At 41.4% G+C, this 14,348-nt stretch overlaps 1 protein-coding gene across 2 annotated transcripts in view; it reads left to right on the top strand.

Annotated features, from left to right (window-relative positions):
• Positions 1-14,348, top strand: part of TDRD7 (tudor domain containing 7) — a 74,542-nt gene that overhangs the window by 35,441 nt on the left and 24,753 nt on the right. For both annotated transcript variants that reach the window (XM_083183689.1, XM_083183698.1), the window contains exons 6-10: positions 5,069-5,268; positions 6,017-6,591; positions 6,762-6,948; positions 8,625-8,736; positions 12,648-12,850. In XM_083183689.1, the coding sequence (XP_083039815.1) occupies positions 5,069-5,268; positions 6,017-6,591; positions 6,762-6,948; positions 8,625-8,736; positions 12,648-12,850 (1,277 nt within the window). The remainder of the gene's footprint in view (positions 1-5,068; positions 5,269-6,016; positions 6,592-6,761; positions 6,949-8,624; positions 8,737-12,647; positions 12,851-14,348) is intronic.

The following is a 14,348-nucleotide window of genomic DNA, read 5'->3' as shown; positions in this document are numbered from 1 at the left end:
ATACATAGCCTTCCTGATACATACAGCGTAGGTATCCCGTCCATACACTGTCTTGCACATACATACATACATACATACATACATACATACATACATACCTACCTACCTAAACTGCCTACCACATACATACATACATACATACATACATACATACATACATACATACATACATACACTGCCTCCCACATACATACAAACGGTACATACATACTGCATATACATCCATACATACCCTGATTCCCATATCCAGCAATCCATATATATCAATATACTGACTACATACATATACTCTAAACCCCAAATTTCCCCCACCGCCACCCCTTTGTGCCAGGGAATACTATTACATTCAGGTCAGCTTACCGCTGTCTGAGTGCTGCTGCTGGCAGTTGCTGCGGCCAGCTCTAGGCTCACAATGCTGCGGGGGCCCTGATGCCTGGTGATCCTAGGTGCTGCTGCTGGGCTGGTAGTGGGGGTTGTGTCACTGTGTCTCCACTCTGCTGTCACAGAGTTCCTTATGCACCGCGCTGATGCCGGGCAGGGGCCATGTCACTGCCGCGGTGCTCCTAGCACTGCGGCGGGCTGTGTGAGTGTCTCCACTCTCCTGTCAGCGTTTGTTATGCACCGCGCTGCTGCCGCCCGTGGACCCTGTCACTGCCGCACGTGCCCGGCTTCTGCCTCATCTTGCTGAAAGGACAACTTAGTGCAGGGGGTTGCTTGCTGGGCCCGCGGGCCCCATAGCAAGTGCACCCCCTGCACCCAGTGTAGTTACGCCCCGGGCATGTCAGAGCAGCAGGGGGGGGAGGGGGGGGAACAGCTTACAGATGCTCACGTCAGAGAAGGTGAGCGCGTGTCAGCGCAGCAGGGGGAGGAAGGATGCTTGACGGAACAGCTGACAGCCGCTCACATAACAGGAGGTGAGCGGCATGTCAGAGTGGCAGGTGGGAGGAGGTATGCTCACTGTCAGCAGGCGGAGACTGGTGGAAGCGCGGCCGGGGAGGGACAGTAAGCAATGTCTCAGCAGCTATTAACTATGCAGGGCGTCCAAGAACGGGCAGGGCGGAATTCGGCTTCTTTAAAAGGGGCAGGGCGCAGCGCCCTGTAAAAGAAGCCTAGCGGGAACACTACTGTAGGTGTGGCTGATGTAACGTGCAGAGAGAGTTACATTTGGGTGTTTTATTGTTTCTGTGCAGGGTAAATAATGGCTGCTTTATATTTACACTGCAGTATAGATATCAGTTTGAAGTACAAACCCCACCCAAATGTAACACTCTGCACATGTTACATTAGCCCCACCTGCAGTGCATATGGTTTTGTCCATTAGAGAGTGATTGTGCCTTTACAAGTGAACTAGAATAACCCCTAGTATACAGAGTTTATAGGTGAAATTAAACCAGATGATTTTCTTCCTGTGAAGGCAAGTCCTTTGAGTTCAGAGAATTGTCTAGTTGGCTATGACAATCAGGGAATATTATTTCATTTTTGCCTTTTTTTCAGTTCTCTAATGTTGTTGTGGAAGACCCAAGGATTAGAACTAATAAGAAACTTCCAATATCTACTGTATACTAAGTCAGCCACTCTACCCATTTCTAGAGCAGCCCCACTCAGGAGGGATTTCTTCTGGACCAAAAACATATGAAAAAGTTTTATGCAACATACAGAAAAGGGGTTGTCTCATATAGAAGCTAATTATAGCCAGGTGGATCAAGTCCACCATTCAGCAGGCTTATTCTTATTCGGAGTGCCCATTCCCAGCAAGAATTCTGGCTCATTCAACCAGATCCGCTATTGTCTTCTGGGTCTAAAACACTATTGCTCCATATCAAAATCAACTGAACTACAATTGCATAGAAAATGCAAGTACAATTTAAGCATAACATTCAATTCATAGAAAAAATACATAGGCACAAAAATGTAGATTTGTTGAATACATTTGAACAAAAGTTCTGTTAGAAGCTGGCATACTTGTTCACCTGTTATAAACTAGCTAGTAGATCTAGCTGCGCTCATCGTTACTGTGCAACGACCGCATGCTGGTTTGGCTTGCTCATCATTACTGTGCAACGGCCGCTCATGCTTTTTGGCTCACCAATGTCGCACCCGCAGTGTAGAATCTGGACATTGTGTCTTCTCCACTCAATGCATTTCTAGGAGCCACAGGAGCAAATTAAACGCACACGGATGGTGGCAATTGCCACATGTCACATGTAGCAATTGATGCAGCAATGCTGAGCATAGCTAAATTTGTATTCCCTGGTAATGCATTTTCTTCCACAGAGAAACCGTAACCTCAAAGAGAATCTACCGTATATTGCTTTAGTCAAATGCACTTCTTTTTAACTAGCTGATGTAAAAATAACGTTTTGTGCTACCAAAGCTTAAAGAGCCCATCCACTACTGGCAGATCCCAGGCAGCTAGACCACATGCGATATATACAGTAGTATGTATTCCTTTTGCATGTCCTGTATCCTATGCGATCCCAGTCATGGTTGCAGGGTCCGACAGATCCTTGGTGCAGCAGATCTGATCTCCATGACAGGACAAATGCATTGGACTGGAATCTGAGACCAAACTCATCCAATTTGATACTTTTCAAATTCTGATGGAAAGGGCACAAATCGGACTAGTGGATGGGCACCTTTTAGATATCAGAAATGTCGCAATTATAGTCAAAGATAAATTTACAAAAGTAAAAATAAGTTAGTTTTATACAATGGTATATGTATTTCTTTATTCTTTCTGCTAACAACAAAGACAATTGGTTTTTCCAGTGAAAATGAGAAACCCAGAGAAGCCTGATAATACTGTAGCTCTCTTTGTACTTAGACAAAAAAAAATGTGTGTACACATATATGAATAAATAAAAACACAATTTAGTCACATATTAAGTAAATCCTATTTAGTAAAGCGTCATAGAAATGAAAAGAGATGATGATGCACATAGCAACCTATCAGATTCTGTCTATGATTTTATAGCATCCAATGGACAAATGAGACTTAATCTGGTTACTATGGGCAGCATTACCTCTTTTTTTTTCATTTTTAGTAGCATTAGTACATTTTTTCCCGTTTTCATGTAAGATTTTTTTCAACGCTGCGCTAATAAAAGTATAAGACGGCATTAAATGTTTTTACTTTTCAAAGTTAGGACATTTATTTCTCCAGATTGCCCTATTTCTGTGGCTGTGTGGACCTATTTAATAAAAGCGGACAATTAACATTTTATGTACAACCACAGGACACACATGTGTTTCAGAGTTTGGCCCAAATCGAGTTGCTAATATGCGATTGATGGGGAAAATGATGATCCTTGATGAATATCGTTGTGTCCCAACTCTTGATTTTGTCCGTGCTTTTATTACCAGATATCAGAAATGCCTAATTGTCTCGCACATTAATATAATTTTGTATAAAAAAAAATATTTGCTTCTTTGGTTGTTTTCTGCCACCTCAGTCTGACCAGTGCAGCTTGTCTACTTACACTGATTGGTTTAATTTAACATTTTCGGGCATTTTCCTAAAATAACTAGTTTCTTATGTTATGTTTGTTTTTAACCCCTTCCCGCCGCAGCATGTTTTTGCCTTCCTGACAGAGGCCTTTTTTTCAAATCTGACATGTATCACTTAAGTGGGGATAACTTTTCTTTGCTTTTACTTATCCCAGTGATTTTGAGTTTGTTTTCCCGTGACACATTGTACTTTAAATTAGTGGTAAATTTTGGTCGATACAATTTTTTTTTTTTTGTGAAAAATACCAAAATGTCGTTAAAAAATGGAACATTTTGCTATTTGCAAAATGTTACATTTTCTGCTTGTGAGACAAATAATCATACCACTCAAAATAGTTAATAACTAACAAAGACCATATCTATACTTTATTAAAAAATAATTATTTTAACCTCCTTTAATTTTTTTGGACACTAGGGGGCAGCAGCGTCTAAATTTTACACTACACGCAGTTTAACGCTGGTTTTGGCTGTTCACTTTTGGACAGCCAATCGCATCGATCGCCCAAGACGGGGGGCAACCCTGCCCCCCCTGGGCAATGAGGGAGGATGTCTGCTGTCAGGGACAGCAGACATCGTCCCTCTGTCACCGCGTCTGTAGACGCGGTGGCACTTTTAAGTCATGACGTATATATACGTCATGTGTCGGGAAGTACATCCCGGCCATGACGTATATATACGTCAAATGTCGGGAAGGGGTTAACATTTATGTTTGGGATGTTTTTGTTTGTATGCTTGCCTACTTTTCTGTTAAAAAATATATATTATTTTTTTTAAATTTACAAAAAAGTGTCAAACTATATAAACAAATAAAAACTATTTTCATTGAGTGTTTGGTATAAATGACTATAAAACTATTCGGTACTTATGTAGTATCTGGGCTGCCGATTTTTTGATTGTATGCCTTAAGTTAAGGCATACAATCAGATGCGATGCGATATCGCATCGCATACGATGCGATGCGATGACCCGATTTTTCCATAGGATTCAATGTTAAAATGGACTGAGTCCATTTTAACATGAAATTCAATGGGAAAAAGGGGTCCTTTTCATACCCCTACTATCCAAGTGGGCATGGAGTTGGATATAAACCTGTGGCGAGCGTAGCGAGCCACCGAGCCCGAAGCGTGGCGAGCGAAGCGTGGCGAGCGAAGCGAGCCCCGCGAGGGGACGGTATTCTGTGTCCCCTCGCGGGGCTCGCTACGCTCGCCACGCTTCGGGCTCGGTGGCTCGCTACGCTCGCCACAGGTTTATATCCAACTCCATGCCCACTTGGATAGTAGGGGTATGAAAAGGACCCCTTTTTCCCATTGAATTCCATGTTAAAATGGACTCAGTCCATTTTAACATTGAATCCTATGGAAAAATCGGGTCCATCGCATCGCATCGCATCGCATGCGATTTGGTCGGGTGCGATGCGATGCGATGGACCCGATTTCAAAATCGGCAGCCCAGTTACTACATAAGTACCAACTATTCTACAAAATACTTGCCTTGAAGATAATATTTTTAAAGAATTGAAATAGAATTGTTATTTTATATAATTCTTTATTTTGTTTTTTAGCCAATAACACAAAACCTGCTTTACTCGCCAATTTCCAGCCCAACCTCTCCTTGATACAGAGCAACCTCCGTGATCTTTTCAGCAGTCACAGCAATGGTATACCATTATTGAAATTACCACATGTATACAAGGAGGCCTTCAAACATGATTTGAGTGAAGAAGTGTTAAAACAAATTGTCAATTGGACGCACATTTGTACGGTATGGAAAACCCTAGTACTTGCAAAGATTTCCAGTATATATTCCTCTTTACTTCACATGTGGTCAATTTTATTTAGTTGGATTGATGTGACTTGTGACTGCGCATATATTTGTCTTTCGGTACCTTCTGCATTGATAAGTGCCATGCGCACACCAATGGGAATGATGCAAAACGTTGATGTAGAGAGCCATTTTGGAATGTAATGAGTGGCACAGCGCACCCATAATCCTTTATTTGTACAGATGTGCCCTCATTTGTCTTTGCTGCAGTCACGCCAAACTGCCCCTCTTGACACGCTAGATTGTGTGAGAATCTTCTAGTTTTGGGCGTCTTTTTTTTTTTTTTTTACAAAAATATGTGCTAGTTGCAATGCATTGTGACTAGGATGTACATGACACTAATTATCAGTGTAGATAGTTTTCTGCTTCCTCATAAGCAAAATATGTTTGCTAAGTCAATCTTGTTGGTCTCTGAAGGCTCCAGTGTTTCAGATCTGTTTCTCCTATTAAGTGGACTATTTAGAATGTACCATGGAGTTGCTGAGACCTGAGATATCTGTCACCTTCCCATATAATTGAAGCTTACCTTGGTGAACCCAACATATTAAATTCATATTTAGGCAGGGTTCTCTTCCTGAGACTGAAATGATGATAATATATGACCTGTATTAAAATAAATCTAGATATAAATATTAAAAATAATCTAGATTTGGAGAGAGAAAATTATTCCCTTTTTTTTTTCTTGTAGGTACAGCGGCTCGTAAATGGTGGTCAGACTGAATCGATTCTATTTTCCCCTGCAAAAAAGCAACAAGCTACCCAACAAAGAAGTAATGATCAGGCTAAACCAAGTCTGTCCTCTAGTACGAAGCCTTTAACCCCCTCAAAACAAAATGAAAACCCACTACCTCATGTTGAACTTAAGCAAAAAGTTTCTGAACTCTTGACCAAGTACAGCAATGGTCTCTGGTCGCAAGCACTACCCAAAGTTTTTGAAGACACATTCAAAACTAAATTTCCCTCAGAGATTCAAAATTTGGACATACTGTCCGACATATGCGCTATAGATGTTGTTTCTGAAAACCCTTATAAAGCTATCCTTTATCCAAAGGCCACAAACAGTGGAGCCCAAAATCTGAACCTTTCGGTTAACATGAACAATAGTGTTAAAGATGTAAGGTGTGCGAAAGAACCATCCAACATAAAACCTTTGGAGGAGGAGATGGAGACTGCTAGGACTCCTCCATCATTGGTCATTCCATCAGAAGCCTCCCCCTCTGTTCTTGTTATTGAATTAAATAACACAGAAGAAGTCTTGATAAGGTGAGTGTTCTGTAATAATTTATTGGATAGTGTGTTTTAAAATATAAAAAGTATGAAGCTAATGAGGTTGTATTTTTTTCTTGACTGTATATTATTATTTTTTGTTATGTTTTCATTAGAGGCTTTAAATTTATGTTGATATTGATTTATGTTTCATTTTTATGCATAAGGTATGTTGGTGAAGACTATTCTGCTGCACTAGAACACATGGAAGATCAGATGAAGGAGTTTTACAGTAAAAATGCATCTCCTGTGCAGTTAAATTCACTAAAGCTGGGGCAGCTTGTGGCTGCTAAAGCAGATGAGGAGGCCTGGCTACGTGCTCAGATATCCTCCATTGAAGATAATAAAATTAAGGTATGCATGTTTCCAGTACTGTACTAAAAAAGGGTGTAAACTTTAGAATAGTAGTTTTTTTGGTATTCTGTAAGAGTATTTTCAGCTTTTTCTACTCTCTGCCTATCTAGTCTGCCCGTTTTACACTTGCACACTTTTTTTTTCACTACAGTTAATTTTTTTTGGTTGGAACCTGACTGTATATATTTTGATTGTGAGAGGAAACCTATGCAAGCACAGGGAGACTATACAGTTAGGGTCATGGTGGGAACTGTGTGTATTGTATACTAAGCACCACCTTATGCAAAACATATGGTCAAAAGGTTATCGCAAGCAAAATGTTGGCCATGGTTGATACAAAAAAAGGTCTATATGATTTTTAGATTTATAAAAATGTTTTCCTTACTTTACCACCATGTGGACTCTGGTAACGTTAAAGGACCAAATCATGATGATTGAAGCAGTACACAGATTGATGGTCCACATGCTCAGGAGTCGACAATGATAGAACCTAAGAACCCGTAAAAACTGATGTTGACCTTGTACATGTTATTGAACTTTTTGGTGGGGCTGTGGACATTGTCGACCTAATACACCCTACTCAAACTCCTATTCCACACACAGGGGCCTGATTCAGACCTGTTCGCTAGGCAGCATATAGTTGCCTAGCGTGCAGGAAAATCCCACCCCCGGCAAACGCCCACCCCCCACCTCATGCAGGCATCAATACGCCTGCATCTGCAGGGGTACGCCTAGTGTTTTTGTGGGCAAGCCCATAAAACGCTGGCCATTCCGCTGCTCCCACCCCATGCCCGCCCCCACTCCGCCTACTATGGAGCGAACACCCCAGCAATTATGAAACTCTCCAAAGGCGTTTTCTCCGGGCATTTGCATCTGGTGCACAAAAAATAAATGTAAGATTAAATCATGCATTTTTTGGTACTATAGTATGCTGCACCGGAGGCAAATCCATAGTGTTGAGGATTGCAGTCCAGACAGAGAAAGATGCTAATCAAGTAATCTGTCTGGGTTTATTTAAAATAAAAAATAAAAAACTTTGTTGGCTACTGCAAATTTGGTAATATAAAGTTCCATATTGCAAATATCCTTACTTGGAATAAAAATATTTTTAGATCTCTAATTTGGAAGTACGGTAGTTTTTTATTCTCCATTCATGTTTTCGGCCGATTACACGGGATCATCCGTAATCCTTTTTCTTAGTAAATCTCTGTCGTACAGCTGAATTCGGCCGAAAATACGACTGGAAAATACTATTCATAGCTCCGGCTTATTTGGCTGAATCCTGCATGGATCAGTCAGATCCAGGCAGGCTTCTCTGTGTTAAAAGTAGAACAAAAATAAATAAATAAAAAACCGCGTGCGGTCCCCCGCCCGACATATTAACCAGCTTGGGGCTCATTAAACCTGTCCTGGTTACAGAAATACATGGGGGGGAAAAGTTGGGGTCCCCCTGTATTTTTTAGAACCAACACAAGGTTCTTGGCCCAGTCCTTGGTACGGGGGACAGTGTAAAAGCTAAACCGATTTTGCTGCAATAAATAAGAAATGGTTAATAAATAAATAATAATTTGGTATAGCGAAGAAACACATGGATGATCAATAGCTCACATTACAAATATAAGTATGAGATGGAAACTTCTGCCCCTTTTTTTTAAATCAATTTGCCATTTTTCCAGGTTCTCTATGTGGACTATGGATTTAGTGAAGTTGTTGACACCACCAAAATTAGTAAACTGGACCAAAGCTTTTATATGCTCCCAATCCAGGCTACAAAATGCAGACTAGCAGGTAAGCTTTTTACAGATCTCCATACACTTCAACATAATAGAATATTTATTAGATTTTCTATATATGGCTCTATTTAGATATATATACAAATTGTTAAAGAAGGAGCTTGGCTTCAATGCACTTCTACATGAACAGAAAAGGGGTGCTCCCCATTTGGTGCCAAATTGTCTCCTAATGACTGGTAACGATCCTCAAAGTGGTTCGGTATATAATTCACTTATACTGACATAAAGGATCATAATCAGTGTCGATCCTTAATGGTGGGTTTTAATCTGATATATTTAGTGGAACCTACTTGGGAGGGGGTCTCAATGCATCCATATAGACCAATTAAAAACTGGACAATTGGATAAAGCGAGTATAACCTACCTCTAAAGTCCTCTGGTGCTGCTCCTGTGGGCTCATAGGGCAAATAGGACAGAGCATAAGAGGTTTAACTCACTTTATCCAAATATCATGTATTTATTCACTCCCAGTCGTTGGGAAACACACCCCTGAGGAAGTATCGTAGCGATGAAACGCATTGGGTTATTATACATTTTTTACCCTATTCCTATAGCATCAGTAGTGGGGACAAGAATCTGTAAAAACCAAAAGCTATGATGAATTATTGGTTTTATAAAAGACTTTTAATAAACAAATGGACTTAGGACGTTATTTACCGGGAACTCAGTGAGCAGGGTAGCCTGTTGCGCGCGCACACACACACACACAGATATGATCTATTTTATAGAAAGAAAAGCCTTCCCACTTTAATAGGGCTCCTACTGTGATGCATCGAACTTCAATTCCATATAGCACGGCTTTCCCTATGTGTCTTATCACCTTCATGTCTTACCCTTGTCAAGGGAAGGGGGTGGGGGGTGTAATAATAATATTCCGTGTGGAGAACCACTGCTTTAGAGCAGTGTTACGCAAATTTTCTTGAGTGACTGTGCCCTAGATTATCAGCATCTTTTTTTTTTTTCACAGGACCCCTACAATTAAGTTTTAATTGATATGTTTGAAAACAAATATAAAATTTTAAGTAATGTGTGCCTACTTGTCATCCTGCAGTTGTGTGGTGGTGTATAATTGGGCATCTATTTTATACACCTTGCTGCACATACTTGGGAACCACTGCTTTAGAGGATTCTTAGATTAGTCTACTGTTGTAGATTTTGGGGGACATACTGATTTTCTGCAACTTCAAGTGATCCACGGCAAAAAAAAAAATACCTTTCATTTTGTGTCTCCTACAATTTGTCCAATCAGTTTTTTTATAAAATCCCCACACATAGGGATAAGTAGTATAATGCATTTTGCGTATTTTAACTCCCAATTAAATAGATTTTATTGGGTACTTGTTTCCTAGCACGACGCCAGCAATTTTAATTGCAGGCATCGGGACCTAAAAAAAAAAAGTGTGCATCGCATGCGATGCGATCCACGAGATTTTTACATTGGAAGCAATGTAAAATGGTCCCTGGGACCCAATTTTACATTGGGACCAATGTAAAATGCACCCCAGACCCCAATTTTTATTGTATACCCCCCTAGTGGGTGAAATGGCCCCACATTGTTAACGCCACCCCAGTATTGACACCAACCCGAAGTGTGGCGAGCGGCAGGGGTACGAGTCCTCCGACCTTTTCATACCCCCACTATCCACGTTGGCGTGGATTTGATTTTATAAAGTGTGGCGAGTGCAGCAAGGAATTTGGCTCTCCTGGAAGACATTATTTTTACTGGCTGTGGCCTCAGTGCGGAGGTCTCCGAATTGTCAACCTTGTCTCAGGTTTCTTCCTTTCTAGTGTTCCATTCTGACTGGGCAGATCTCTTTACTCGCCTTGACTACCTACCTAAGGTAGTGTCTTGGTTTCACATAAATCAGGAGATTGTTGTGCCAGCTTTCTCCCCATCAGAGGATTCTCTGAAGCTCTGTTCCTTAGATGTGGTTTGGACTTTGCATATTTACATTGATCGGACCATATTTGTTCATAAATCTGATCCCCTGTTTGTTCTGTATGATGCCACAAAGAGAATGGGTGGCATCAAAACAAACCTTGGCTCGTTGGTTGCGTCTTTCTATCAAACAGGCTTACTTGTTAGCTAGGTGGCCAATTCCGTTGTCAATTAGAGCTTATTCCGTCAACACTGTAGGGCCTTCCTGAGCAGGTGGTCGGAAACCTCTACAGAGCAGCTGTATCTTGTGGCCACCTGGTCCTCTGTACGTTTTTGATTTGAACCTTTTATCTTCGTCAGATTCTGCTTTCGGGTGTGGTGTCCTCTCTGCAGCTCAGGAGTGTTGCCTCCCTTTAGGGGAAAGCTTTGGGACATCCCACTGCTCCAGGAACCACCATCGGTATGAATGAAAAATGTATTTTGGTCTTGCCTGAAAAATATTTTTTTCTGAATCCATGGTGGCCACTAGATGTCCACCCTTACGCCCCTGGCTGGCAGTAAGAATGTTGGGGTGCTTTCTGTTGTGTGCCTATGCGTGATGTTTCCTTTCCGGGAGGAGCCGCCTGGGTTGCACTCCAAAAAAATTTGTTACTCCTTGGTGGCCAGTCGCTGAAGCTCCACCCATACCCCACTGTTCCAATGACCAACATGGATTCAGGAAAAATTATTTTCAAAATCCAGTTTTCCCAGTTGGGTAGTAAGTCTACCAACCTGCGCTCTCCTGATGATCCGCATCATCCTTATGCTGGTCCTTCCTATAAAGCCTCCCTAATTTTCGGAATTGCTTAGAGAGGCAACAAGACCAAGGCAAATGTCATCAGTTTTCCTCTTCCCTTTCTTATGACCTCAAATTTGTCTCGGTGGTTGGCTTTGCATCTTTATATGCATAGACTGAGATGTCTGTCTGTCTCCTCAGACCCACTGTTTTCTGTTTTGGTCCTACCATCTCAACATGAGCTGTCGCTTCATCATTTGGGAGTGCATAATCTTGACAATGGACTCCAGCCTTCATGTTTGGGGTGCTGTAGTACTGGGTGAGATACCAATTCCAGGGTCACTGGTCCAGTCATCAACTTTGAACTCTATTACCTTCTTGTGGATGAAGGAGAAAAGAGAATTTTGGTGCTTAACAATAAATAAATGTTTGATTCCACATGGGATCTTGGATGCTCACCCAGTACTGCTGCCATTGTTGGTGATTTTGCAGGATGTTGTATGTTTGCTCAGCCTTAACCCTAGTTGTGTTTCTTCCTTCTCCATTACAGTCTCCTATTTCTGTTCTCCATCTCCTTTCGGGCTCAGGTTCTCTAACTGGGGCTGCTGTGGATAGAAGGGGGTAGAGTCTATCACACTTCTTAACTTTAAAGTGCCAGCACCACTCATCCACTTTTCTATACCTCTGTGTTATGAGCTCCAGTGATCCCTGCGGAACTGGAGAAAGGGAATTATTGGTAACTACCAAAATGTTTTTTTTATGTTTGTCTATGTTGGAGTTTTGATGGCACTCCAGAAATGTTTTTGGTTTGTAATGTTGAATATCTGCCACCCATAGAGAACAGTAATGCCTACTCCTGATTTAAGATTGTGTTTGTTGATAAAACTTTGTAGACCTACAACACTGTTTTTCACCTATAGTTTAGCATTGTGTTTATTTACAGTTGAATTCACACTATGCTGCCCTCAATTAGCCATTTTCGGCAAATGGTGCCAAAATGAGACTTGATTCCACAGGGTTATTGCCTTAAAGTCTTCTTTATACAGAAACCTATTAACATGATCATAGCCTTCTTTTAACTATGTTCCTTTCTTTTAAGAAGTCTGAAATTTTTACACATGGATAGTTATTAGCTCTTTATTTAACAGATTAGGATTTTGTGTTCAGAAATTACAAGTTTATTATAATGAGAGCTATTAAAGTTGAGTTTTATGTTGTAGCCCTTTTATAACTTTATTTCCTTTCACTTAAGGTCTGGAAGCTTTCTGTGATGATCCTGTCTTAGTGAAGGCCGTAGAGACTAAAGCCTGTGGTAAAATACTTGTTGTGGAGATATTGGAAAAGACAGAAAAGCCACTTGTTGTATTGTATGATACGTCAGGTGATGATGATCTAAACATAAATGCTATCTGTCTTAGAGAGTTATCTGACCGTTCTCTGAGTATACAAATGAAGGTAAGTAACCTAGACCTTGTAGCAATTCTAGTGATAGCTATGCTTAGAAGTGTGCAATTTTACAAAACGTTAATTTACTACTACCCTGACATATGCAATTAGTTGGATATGTGGAGTATTAGTAAGCTAGGTCTTCCTTTCTGTGGAAATACTCATTGACATTAAGCTAATCCATATTTTCTTTTCATCATATTTACAGCATAGTTTCCCCCCCTCAGAAGGGACACAGGCATTAGTTAACAGTTCACTTCTAAAGAAGTGCAGCCCATGGCTCCTGTTTTGTGAAGTGTGGAAACACTCAAATAAATGTTCTTGTCAAAATGCATTACCTCCTTTTACCCTCTTGCAGAAGATCGAAAGATGTGGTAACTGCCTCCCCCAGTGGATGCACATATTGCAAGGTTGGTTAAGTCCACCACCCTGCCCATCCCAGTTGTCGCTTTCCTAAAAGATTCAGTGGATAAGAAACATGAACATCTTCTTAAATCTATTTTCTCTAATGTAAGGTCTGCCATTCTCCCAGCATATGCGGCTGCCTGGACCTCTATGGCGTTTGGTTCTTGGGCTGTCCCCCCTCATAAAGAGTCTCCATTTTGGGGTGTGCTGCTCTGATTTAGTGTTCATAGTGGAAACTACCAGAGAAGCGAGCATATATCTCAGTGAGGAGGCTATGGCTATAGGAGTGTTTGCCTCAAAGATATTGGCTTCCTCTGTGGCAGCAGGATGAGCTTTATGGCTTCGTTCTTGGAAAGCGGACAATCCCAAAAAAGCCGTGGAGACTCTCCTGTTTTCTAGTGCTGTGTTTTTTGGTTCAGAACTGGACAAAATAGTAGCGACTATTGCGGCTTCTAAAACTGCTTTTCTGCTGTCGGGATTACCAAGCCAAAACAGCTGTCCTTTCGGCCCTTCCTCCCACAGGGCAAGGTTACAGATCAGACTCATCCGAGATTCCAGCACTCCTACAATATCCAAAAGACCAAACCCAGTCAAGTCTGGTCAGCGACAAGCATGGTGCCTGACATCCAAGGTAATCTCCAGAGGTTGTCCAAAGTAGGTGGTCGACTTCTGGACTTTGCCAGTGTCTGGCACTTTACCACGACCAACTCTTGGGTGTTGAAAATTGTGTCTCTAGGGTACGTTTTTTCTTTTTGGAGATGCCCTCCAACACAATCTTTTACTACCAATCTGTTGGTGCATTTAATAAAGGCCTCCACCCTACAGGCAGCAATCGCCTCTCTACTTCAGGCAGTGGTGATATACCCAGTCCTTCCTTCACAGCGGTGGCAGGGTTTCTATTCTAATCTGTTTTTGTTGAGAGCCATCAAACTGATCTTTCGGAACCATTCTACACCTATCACAACTCAACCTCTTTTAAGGGTGCCAAGGTTCAGAATGGAGTCCCTGTGATCCATCTTTCAGTCCTTGGACCTAGGGCACTACATGGCATCCCTGAAGATCTGTGATGCCTCCCTCCAGCCTTCGGGCTGGGGGGCGGTAG

Source organism: Crinia signifera, chromosome 1 (genome assembly GCF_055691185.1).
Source record: "Crinia signifera chromosome 1, ASM5569118v1, whole genome shotgun sequence".
NCBI lineage: Eukaryota > Metazoa > Chordata > Amphibia > Anura > Myobatrachidae > Crinia > Crinia signifera.
The sequence above is the reverse complement of the archived record's forward strand: the minus strand, read 5'-3'. Positions and strand labels throughout refer to the sequence as shown.